The sequence below is a fragment of the Lolium rigidum genome, chromosome 7 (genome assembly GCF_022539505.1).
Source record: "Lolium rigidum isolate FL_2022 chromosome 7, APGP_CSIRO_Lrig_0.1, whole genome shotgun sequence".
In the NCBI taxonomy this organism is placed as follows: domain Eukaryota; kingdom Viridiplantae; phylum Streptophyta; class Magnoliopsida; order Poales; family Poaceae; genus Lolium; species Lolium rigidum.
This window is the reverse complement of record NC_061514.1, coordinates 125,229,683-125,241,035: the sequence shown is the minus strand read 5'-3', so window position 1 is coordinate 125,241,035 and position 11,353 is coordinate 125,229,683. Positions and strand designations below refer to the sequence as shown.

The 11,353-nt window shown below is 52.1% G+C and overlaps 1 protein-coding gene across 1 annotated transcript; it reads left to right on the top strand.

Moving 5' to 3' along the window:
- The first annotated feature begins 1,928 nt into the window (after positions 1–1,928).
- Positions 1,929–10,445, top strand: LOC124671945 (uncharacterized membrane protein At3g27390-like). The gene is made up of 9 exons (XM_047208261.1): positions 1,929–2,055; positions 2,159–2,267; positions 2,576–2,771; positions 2,844–2,977; positions 4,645–4,933; positions 5,050–5,156; positions 5,263–5,440; positions 6,707–7,152; positions 10,047–10,445. Exons 1-9 carry the CDS (start codon positions 1,929–1,931, stop codon positions 10,210–10,212), a joined length of 1,752 nt encoding a protein of 583 aa, XP_047064217.1. The 3' UTR covers positions 10,213–10,445.
- Positions 10,446–11,353: the final 908 nt, after the last annotated feature.

Below are 11,353 nucleotides of genomic sequence, written 5' to 3'. Positions count from 1 at the left end.
TCTCCGCCCACCAGAGCACCACGCCGTCGTGCTGTCGGATTCAGAGGAGCTGCTACTTCCGCTGCCCGGCCCCGGAGCGGGGAGGTGGACGTCGTCTTCATCAACAAGCCGAGCGTGTGACCCGAGTACGGAGGTGTCTTTGCCCGTTCGTGGCGCCAGACGCCGTCGTGCCGTCGGATTCAAGAGGAGCTACTACTTCCGCCGCCCGCCGGAACGGGGAGGTGGACGTCGTCTTCATCAACAACCGAACGTGTGACCGAGTACGGAGGTGCTGCCCGTTCGTGGCGCCGGAACCGATCGTGATCAAGATCTTCTACGCGCTTTTGCAAGCGGCAAGTGAACGTCTACCGCAGCAACAAGAGCCTCATCTTGTAGGCTTTGGAATCTCTTCAAGGGTGAGACTCGATACCCCCTCGTTGCTACCGTCTTCTAGATTGCATCTTGGCTTGGATTGCGTGTTCGCGGTAGGAAAATTTTTGTTTTCTATGCAACGTTCTCCTACAAGAGGTAGATCAGATCTAGATGCCAACAGCACGACGGTGGTGGAGGCTATGTTGGAGAGCTCCGCATTCAGGGCTTCGCCTACGTGCAGGATAGGAAGAGGAGGAAGGAGAGGGGCATCATGGGGGGTATGGGGGTATGGAGGATAGGGTTGAAGTGCCCATACCCTGGCACCCCACTATTTTATCTAGGCTGGCGCCCGTCCAACCGCCCCCTCCAAGTTGAGAGGTGCGGCCAAAGGAGGGAAACTTGCCCCCTCTTTATTTAGGGTTTCCTTGAGGCTTGGTTGCATGGGCCTTAGGGGGCCGGTGCGCCTGACCCATGTGGTTCTGTGCGCACCCCATTGGTCCATGTGGGCCATCGAGGAAGTGTGGGTCCCACTATTGGCACCTTCAGAACCTTCTAGAACGTCCCCCGATATATCGAAAAAATTCCAAACTTTTATGGAACCCAAAAAGTGTTTTTTCATATATGAATCTTGTTATCTAGACCATTTTGAAGCTCCTCGTGCTATCTTCGATCCCATCCGAGACTCAGAAAATTCTTACGATTCACCATAATTAATATCTCATTTTTATCCTACCGATGTTGAGTGTTAAGTGTGTGATCCTATCTTCACATCAATCGACACCGTCCTAAAAATGGATGTTTCAGCTTTGTCAAAATATACTTGTATCTAGAAGCTGTTTTAGCGTGTTTGCTGTTTTAGTGTGTTGATACATGTACTTTAGACAAAGTTAAGACATTTTTTTATAAGTGGAAGGAGTATTTTTTATGGCTTTTATATACCGCGTGTGCGGAAAGGTATAGCAGATAGATCACCAGAAATGTCAGCAAACAAAGCAAACCTCAGCGCTTACCATTAACACAGTCATGGTCAACAAGTTGACGCCTTGACCGTTAACTTTGACCTCCCTCCCAGCCAACGCCGTTAAAAACCACGTCACGGCGGCACGGCGCGCGCCAGCAGTGGATACTGCCCAGACAAACAGACGAAAACGATAGGCTCCATCGTCTCGGCTAACTCTGCAAAACCCCAGAAACTTCTCTCCCTCTCCTCTCCCGTCTTCTTTCTCACGAGCGGGAGCAAGAACGCAGCCGCCGTCTTGACCCGGCGGATCAACGACCTTTATAATCGCTTTTTCTTCCCCATACGGCTTGACCCGCAAGCCGCTGCTGCTGATTTTTTCGTTCCGCAACCGCTGTTGGCAGATTCCCGCGAAAGCGAGGACGAGCGATTTCTTTTCTTGCTCTGTCCTCCCTTTCCCTTGTGCTCTCCGTCCTGCAGAAGGCGCAGAAAGTTTCAGTCCCGGCGGCTGTCTTTGATTCTTGCCGGGGCTGCCGGTACTACGGTTCGCCGTTGTTGGCGCGGCGGCGAGTGGGCTCGCCGTGGATGTGAGGGAGGGGCGGCGGCGGTCGATCGATCGATGGGCACGGTGAAGGCGTGGGTGGCGGACAACTACACGGGGACCATGGGGTCGATGCACAACTCGATGCAGGTCGCGTACGTGGTCTTCTCCTTCTGCGCAGCCTTCCTCCTCGGCGGCATCAAAGGTATGTCTCTCCTGCTGTAATCTCGTCTCGCCGGTTCCTGCCCCGAGTTTTGGTGCGGCTGTGGCTCATGTTTTCTTCTTCGTTTGGGAAAATGGCTGTGCAGCGATGGTGGTCGGCCCGGTGGCGGCGGCGCTGATGATTCTGGGCAACGTCGGCGTGATCCTCGTCCTCTTCCCGGCGCACGTTTATTGGACCATCTACTCCGTCATCAAGTAAGCTGCCGCCAACTCAAACGAAATTAGTTGATCTCCTCTGTTTTTTTTTCGCGTAAGAACAGAGTATTTGACTGGGTTCGTCAGACAAGAAACAGAGCATTTTCTGAATGTTCAGGGGCAAGTTTCGACTCTTCCTTCCTTCCTTCTTCATGGTCTTCGGAAGTAAATATTCTGCTGCCAATTTTCAACTTTTTGCCGGCGAATCAAATGTTCCACCTGACCAGAGAATAGTTAATTAGTTGCTGGTGTAGTCCCACTGTTTGATTGATTATCTGCCGTCTGCATTCTGATTATTCTGAACCCAGGACGGACCGCATCAACGCTGGCCTGAAGCTGGCGCTGGCCATCGCGCTGCCGGTGCTGTTCGGCCTCTGGCTTGGCCTGGGCATCTTCGGCAGCGCGCTGGTGGCTCTCGGCTATGGCTTCTCCACGCCGTGGATCTCCACCTTCGAAGCGTTCCGGCAGGAGAGCGAGTCCGACAAGTTCATCCATGGCATTGTGGTAAGCTCGACACGTGCGCCCACCATCGACACTCTTGAGAATGTCTTCTAAAATGGAGGCGATTTTGTGCAGGACGGGACATGGGGGACGATCAAGGGCAGCTGCACTGTGGTGAGGGACTTCGCCGACATGTGCTTCCACTCCTACCCCGCTTACCTCGAGGAGTTCCGCCAGTGCTCCGACGACCGCCAGCCCCACTCCATAAGGTATTCATTCCTTGTTGCCCTGCTAGCTAGATCGCCTCTGTCCAAAGCTGTTTAGGATTTGTTAAGCTCCCTGTTGTAATCCGTGTGATAGGGATGGCATCGCCATGAGAAAAAGACGTGCTTGTTTTGTTTGGCAGTAAATATTTCTGGTTGAAAGCCTATGCCCCTGACTGCACGTCATGTTAGAATGTTCTGCGCCCAATCTTGACCGCTGCAAATTACATTGCAGTTGCTTGACTTTTAACATCACATTCAGAAACCATTTTAAAAAAAAATCACACGTTCGCTCTCGCCCCGCGTCGTTCCCCAGGGCGACGCCTGGGCGAACCCTAGCGCCGCCAGCCGCCGCCTCCCCTCCGTACCCCTCCCTCCGCCGCTGCCGTCGGCGCTGGCCACGGTGGCGGCGGTCCCCGGCGCCAAAGGGAGTCGGGGGGTGGTCGTGGCGTCGATCTGTTGTGGCGGCTGGGGTGGCTGCTGCGGGGAGGCGAGCACGGCATCAGGGGCGGCGATCCCCTGGTGTGCGGCTGCAGCTGCCCCTTCCATGGCTTCCCGGCGATGGGGGGTGGTGGTGGCTGCGGGTCTGGTTCCCACACAGATCCGTCGTCGGTTCTCCTGACGGCGAGAGGAGGGGGCAGCGACTTTGCGAGGTGTGGATGGTGTGGTACCGGCGTCCAAGACCGCGTGGCGTGGCAGGCCCGATCTTTGATCTGGGTCGCGTGGGTCTCGGATGGTGCGTTCACCGATTCCTCCTTCGTTTTCGCTGGCTAGCAGATGACGGTGAGGGGGCCTGTTCATCTGTTTCGTAGTTTGAAGGTGGTGGTCCTAGGGTTTCTCTTGCGCGAAGATGGAGACCTCCTGAGGCCTGCTCTCCTTGATCTAGCCGGAGTGTTGAGTTCCGGAAGGTGCCGCTGGCGAATGTAACAGTGCTTTTTTGCCTGGAGTTTGCTGGATCGGGTGGTATTCGGTCGTGCGCACCCATGTTTTTATTCCAGCCGTTTGGTTCTGGAGGGAGCGGCGCGAAGCTCGTTTCGTGTTGACACCAAGTGACATTTTGGTCCATGGTGAAGTCAGAAGAAGAGAATATCATGAAGGCCGGATCGGAGGTCTAGCTAATGGGGAATTAAGTCTCCGCGCTGTTGAGGGACTTGCTTGGTGTTCCGGGCTTCGCAGCAGTGGTATGCAAGTGGGGGCGGCAACACAGGTGAAGTTCAGAGTCCTACCTTTCAGGGTGAAAATCCAAGGTCTGGCCTTAACTGGTTGTGCCTGACAATGACTTTGTTGGAGGCATTGTTTTGAGAGCGGGGACTATCTTCAGGGTGAAAACCTAAGATCTTTGATCGGGCGACGACGGCGCTGATGCACTGTTTCTTTCTTGGAGGCGTCGCTTTTGGAGAGTCTGTATTTCAGGTGTTGTCTTGGTGGTGGATGTATTGCTGTTGCTAGGCCTAGAATGCTGTAGCGGGACTTTTGTTTCTTAGTTTTCTTTTTCTTTTTTTTGGCTGTGTGCATCCGTACTGCCATTAGGGTGTTGCGTTGTTGCAGAGGCTGGGTGTAATTGGTATCTTATGATATTAATATATTCCCTTTATCGAAAAAAAAATCACATTCAGAAACCATTTATTTTTCCAGCAGAAAAAACCCTGAAAATATTTGGTTGTACTGTGCAGGCTGCTGGACGTGCCTTCGTGTATCCTCGTCGGCGTCCTGGGGCTGGCCGTGGACATACCGCTCTACACGGTGATCGCGCTGATCAAGAGCCCCTACATGCTCTTCAAGGGCTGGCAGAGGCTGCTGCACGACCTCATCAGCCGCGAGGGCCCCTTCCTGGAGACGCTCTGCGTGCCCATCGCCGGCCTCGCCATCCTCTTCTGGCCCCTCGTGGTGGTTGGGAGCGTCCTGCTTGCCGTCGTCTCTAGCATCTTCGTGGGGCTCTACGGGGCTGTCATCGTCTACCAGGTTGCTGTCTTGGCCACTGTGGCTCTGCCGTGCTATTTCTTGCCCAAACCCTTGCGTGTCCACCCACGAAAGAGATGGTCTGACGTGCTTAAGATCGTGCCGTGGCCCCTTCGCAGGAGAAGTCATTCCGGAGAGGAGTTTCCTACGTGGTCACCATGGTCGCGGAGTTCGACGAGTACACGAACGACTGGCTTTACCTTCGTGAAGGGACAATTCTTCCAAAGTAAGTGTTTCTTCCATTGCTGTGGAGATTAGAACCTTGTGATGTACTTCGTACTTTGCTATGCGCTTCATGCCTAACTACTTACTATGCAAATATTCTCCTCTAGGCCATCCTACCGGAAGAGAAAAGCATCCGATTCCGCAGAGTTCTCTGTCCGACCAAGTGCTTCTGTTAGGGGAGGCGACTATCCTAGTACTTCCAGTGAAGCACCAGCAATGCTGGTTCCAACTTTGGTTCCAGCGAGATCGGTCCGAGAGGCCATACAGGAGGTCAAGATGGTCCAGGTCCGTTTATTACCTCACATCTGTTAAATTCTTAGCATTCTCTCTGTTATGTTGCACCAAAAGAACACCAAGAAACGTCACTGTACACAGCTCCATCTTTCAGCAAAATCTCTGAAAGATACTCCAACTTGGTAATAAGTGCATTCGTTGTTGCAGTACCATCATTCTTTTCCATGTGTCTGGAAAGAAAAGGCGATGCATATACTTCAATCCGTACATTTTTATTCTTGCATTCGTGCTGTTTTATGTAGATGAGCTAGTCCCAAGCGAGGTAACGCCATAAATGAAATGGTACAATCAAAGCAGAGATTGGCAAGTCTCTTTTAGTTGTTGGGACCATGGTCTCTTGTGTGCAACTACTTCTTATCGAGGAAATGTTGTAAATGCAAGGAAGACATAACAGAAGGAAAATAGTTAAACAGTGGATCTTCTGAATCTATGATCCCTTAGATTTTGGTGGGTTCAATTTAAATGAGGCGATATCAAGATGTGTCCAGGAAAGGAAGCACATAAAAGAAGCAATACTGGCTATTTGAACTTGCAACGTTGTATGGTAGCTACTGACGTCACTGTATACACATTCCTCTTTCAGCAAAATTTCTGAAAGATACTCGAACTCGGTAATAAGTGCATTCATTGTTGCAGTACCATCATTTTTTTCCATGTGTCTGGACTCTGGAAAGAAAAGGCAATGCATATACTTCAATCCACGCTCCCTATTCGATGGATATACATTTTTGTTCTTGCATTCATGCCGTTGTAGATAGGTGAGCTAGGCCCAAGTGAGGTAATGCCATAAATGAAATGGTACCATCAAAGAAAGGATTGCCAATTCTCGGTTAATTGTTGGGTCCGTGGTCTCTTAGATAAGGTGTGCTACTAGTACTTCTTATTGAGGAAATGTTGTTAATGCAAGGAAGATATGACAAAAGGAATAGTTATAGTTACTGAACCTATGATCCCTTAGGTTTTGGCGGGTTCAATTTAAATGTGGCAATGTCGTGATGTGCCGATGAAAATACAGGAAGCAATTCTAGCCTTACAAGATTATATGGTAGCTACTGACCTCGCCAGTGGCCACAATTAGAGTACAGACAGCATATGGGTTTCTGATTTTGATGACAGTACAGTTGTATATGTCTGAAACCTGAATTGTGTTTGTTATACAGCTGTATCCGGCTAGCCGCTCTAATATACATCTCTGTAACGTGTCATTTTGAATATAAAGTCATCCCTGAATTTCTAATGTAGCCTTTTGATTTACAGATATGGGCAAATATGATGAAGTCCTGCGAGATGAGGGGCAGAGACCTTTTGAATTTGAATGTCATAACCGCTGTTGATCTGACCGAGTGGTTAAGAACAAGCGATAGTGGCAATGAAACGATAAACCTGGGAATCACTTCTTACTCTATGCTGTGCAACGTCCTCCAGTCAATCAAGGCTGGTTCTGCAGGGCTGCTGCTGGACAACGGCGTCGAGGTCGATCAGCAAAACCGCCCGCAAGACCTGTTGCTAGATTGGTTCTTCCATCCTGTGCTAGTACTCAAAGATCAAATACAGGCGCTCAAAATGACGGAGCAAGACCTGAGATTCTTGGAGAAGCTCACACTTTTCGTTGGCAATTCAGCAAGAGCACAAGCTTGGGATAACGGTGCTGAGACCCCCCAGGATCCTGTAAGGACAGCGCAGATCCAGGCAATCAGTCGAAGGTATGCTGTCTTCGGTAACAACTGTTGTTTCTGTCAGTTCGCGTGGCGTTTTAGGGCATGTACAATGCAAGGTGCTTAGGGAGGTATCCCGTGCTTACAAAAATAAATCAGGTTTTTACTTAGGATAGTGCTGAGCGTCCCCCGGGGGATTAGATTTCCGATCCCCCGGGTCCGCATCCGTCCGATTGAGTCAAGGGATCCGTTCGATCTGCAACCGGTCAAACCTAGCTTTCCTTTTCATCTAGGTGGACCCAGTTGATGTGGCTTTCTCTCACGTCGCTTTCATCTCTCTCTTCTCTCGCTGGCTCGGGAAAAAACCCACCCGCACTCTCTTGACGCTCCGACGACATGGCGTCGAGCAAATTGCACAAACCACCTACTTTTGCTGTATGTGTTGCACAGACTACTCACAATTGCTGTCTTTTGCAGAGAACACCACCTTTACCTGTACTATGTTGCAAAGAGGTCTAAACTGAGGATTAACCTAGTTAATAGCCAAACTGACAACTTGGACCCACCAAATTTACACACGGTTGTGTCGAACCATCTCGTTTTGTTCCCGTACCGAGCGAGGGATTCCACCGTGCGAAGCCTCATCTTCTCCCAAGAAAATCCCGCCCCTGTCCCCGAGCGAAAAAGGTGAGCTCAACCTGTGCGGGAAGCGGATGGTGCCGCCGCAGGAGGCGGAGCGCGAGCGCGCCCATGCTGCGCGGGCGAAAAGGAGGAGGGCGGCCGCGGAGGAACGCCGCAAGAGGGCCACCGCCGAGCCACCCAACTGCTAAAAGCTAGAGTGGTATCCTCAGGCGTAGAGGCCGCCCGCGTCGAGTGAAATCCATGGCCCCGCGGCGAGTCGCCGGCGAGGCCACCGGCCCCGTACGTACCTAGACTAGTAGTAGTAGATTTAAGAAAAAAATGTAATGTATAACTTTAATGAAAAAATAAATTATCTCCCTATGACACGCGGGCCAGGGGCGGACAAGGGACGGACGTGAGCGGCCAGCCATCGGCGTCCACGGCCACGCAAATGCAGCCCAGATTTGGACCGGCTTTGGATCGCCCCGGACGCTGCGGCCATCCGTTTTAGGGATGGGTCCGCGCGCTGGACCGGGTTTTTGTCCGGTTCGACCAATCCGAATGTGCGGGCGCGGGATGGGTCGCCGCGTTAAAAATGCCCTTAGAGAAGTGAGTATTGAATGCATACGACTTGATGTTGTGTGTGAACCTGATGGATTACTATATCTAAATATTTTGTTGTATGACACCTGCTGCATATTGTTTCTCTAAATTATGTCAAAATTTCCCAAATTACTTGTGTCATATTGTTTCTCTATATTATGTAAGATAGGAGGGCTGGTTCAACCATGTGTAAATTTGGTGGACCCTGGTCATCAGTTTGATTGTTAACTGGGTTAATCTTCAGTTTAGACCTCTTTGCAACAGAACACATGTAAATGTGGTGTTCTCTGCAAAAAAGGGCAATTGTGAGTAGTCTGCGCAACACATGCAGCAAAAGTAGGTGATTTGTGCAATTTGCTCCATGGCGTCGCATCACCGCCCCGCTCCATGTGCACCGGCGGCCGTCGCAGCAGCGCCGCCCGACCGCCGATGGTGGCCAACTTTCGCAGCAGCTCCACCAGCTCCATGTAGAAGCTCCGTCCGCCCGTCGTAGCATCGGCGGCCGGCGGCCGACCTTCACAGCAGCACCGCCAGCTCCATGTAGCAGCACCTCCGAGCCGTCGTAGCAGCGTCGCCGGCTTCATGTAGCAGCGCCACCGGCCCTTTGCAGCAGCGCCGCCCGCTCCATGTAGCAGCGCCGCCGGCCCTTTGCAGCAACGCCGCATGCTCCATGTAGTCGGAGCCGCCGGCCCTTTGCATCAGCGTTGCCGGCTCCATGTAGCCATGCCGCCCGCTCCATGTAGCAGCGCTGCCGGCCCTTTGCAGCAGCGCCGCCTACTCCATGTAGCCGCGATACCCATCCTTTGTACCACCAGCTGCCGACCTTCGCAGCAACGGTGGCCGGATTTTGGAGCAAGAGCGGCCAGAGTTCGTAGCAACAACGACTGAAGTTTGTAGCGCCCGGCAGCAACGGGCGCGGATGGCACTAATGGCAGGCGCCTCCGATAGCAGCGGCGAGCGCGATGGCAGCAACGGCGGTCTCCGCTAGCAGCAACGGCCGGCGCGGACAGCAGCAACGGCCGCTGCCGACGGAAGCTCCATATCGGCAGCCGCGACGCCCGCGCTGACTTCCGGCGACCCCCGTTGAGGCGGTCGAGCCCGCATCCTTGGAATCCAGTGGCGGCCGTGCAGGCAGGGTGCGGAGCGCGTCGCCGAAAATTCGGGCCGGGGCAGAGCTCGCCGAAGACGGCCGCGACCCCATGGGAGCAGTTGGGGAAAACGAGATGCGAGACGGGGCGGAGGAACGACGGCGTTGCGGCGGCGCTCCGGCGATATAGGAACTACGGCAGCGCCTCGCTCGAGCGAGTACGGAGGCGGAGTAGGTAGCAGAGAAGGTGGAGCGAGCGGGTCTGTGGGTGGAGCTGGAGCATCGTCGGTCTCTGCTCCCATCGGAGAAGAAACGAGAAGGCAGAAGGAAAGGATATGTGCAGTCCAGGGAGAAGATAAGGTGGGCCTGCTAAGGACACGCGGCGCTTAACCGAGGAGGACGATCGCTAGACCACGATCCCCCGGGGGAACACAAGTATTTTCCTTTTACTTAAGCACCTGTGTTTATTTACACGAGATAGATGTCTAACTAGGTACCTCTCCTATACAAATAAGCACTGGTGCTTAATAAAATGCTTGGTTTATTCTATTAAGCACCCATCTAAGCACCTTGCATTGTACATTGCCTTATATCTAGATATCTGTTATCTGATGCGGCCGCTGATACGCAGGATGATTGGAATAGTGAGGAGCATGTCAAAGTTCCCGACGTACCGGAGGAGATACAGGCACGTCGTGAAGCTACTCCTCGCCTACTCCGTGGAGCGGGAAGGGTCGATCGGATCGTCGGTGTCAGGTCAATCTGTTTCCTACGAGATAACACATCTCGAAGTATAGATTGATGTCGTCTTCAGTGATCAGGAGCAGCTAGTTGGCACATCTTTTCGCTCTTTCTGTTCAAGTAGATAGATATTCAATCGCACGCCGTTTTTGTCTGTGCCTCGCCTGTTTAAAGTCTACTAGGAGCTTTTGCCAATGTGTATAGTTTGTGTGCTGAGAATTCACACACGAACACCCGTCGTGCTGTACATTCTTGTATATACTCTTTTTTTGGGGTTCTTTTGATTGATCTTGCACTGCATGCGTCGGTGTCAAGCTGTGTAGCTAAGTGGACATCAGCAGCTGGCATGATGTTTGCCTGTATCTTTGTTAACGAGAATTCGTCCCGTTTGACGGGGACAAAATCTGACTAGATCTTAGGGAAAATCACATGCAGGCACGAAGCAACCAGTTGCCACACAATAACTGGACCCGTCATTGTCCTGGCTATAAACATTCTTGATCCCTTGCATCATTTTCTTCTCCGTTCTGTTAATCTCGGCGAGATTCACGGGGAATTGAGCCAGATTTTATCTATTAGTCATCCTCCTTTTAACACGATCAGTTTTCGTCTCCTGCTAGGACATTGCTCGGAGCACTTCCGTCCCGTGTCCCCATTTCACCATTTGGGGCGTGTTGGAAACTCGCGTGTTGTTTCTCGCATCCAGGATGAAGAAAATCGTTTGTTTGGTTGCCCACAATATAAAGATTTTCTGCAGCGCACGTTATTTTAAAGCATCACAGAGTTAGTATGAAGATGCACACTCAATTTGGCTGTCACTGGTGAGCCAACCTTTTCTCGCGTTTGTTGGGTAAAGTTTTGCGCCCAAGCTCGTGCGAGAGAGGAATGATGGGAGCTCCCGCACATCCTGAAAAATCCCGCGGGAAGAATTCGGTCACCTCCCGTTGTGCCGCCTATTTACACTGTCCCGTCTTACCGCCAAATCCCGCGCCATTATTTTTCCCCTTTTGAGCTCTCTGCCGGGGGATCTTCTTCATCAACGAGCAGGTAAATGACGCCATCTTCTTCGGCCAGTGGAGCTCTGCCACTGCCTCCCGACATGTCGTCTTCCTTGTCCGACGGCCAGTTCGTTGTGAGTATCACACAAGCCTACCGGCGATAGCTTAGATCCGTTAGCTTTGGATGCTTAGATATGCT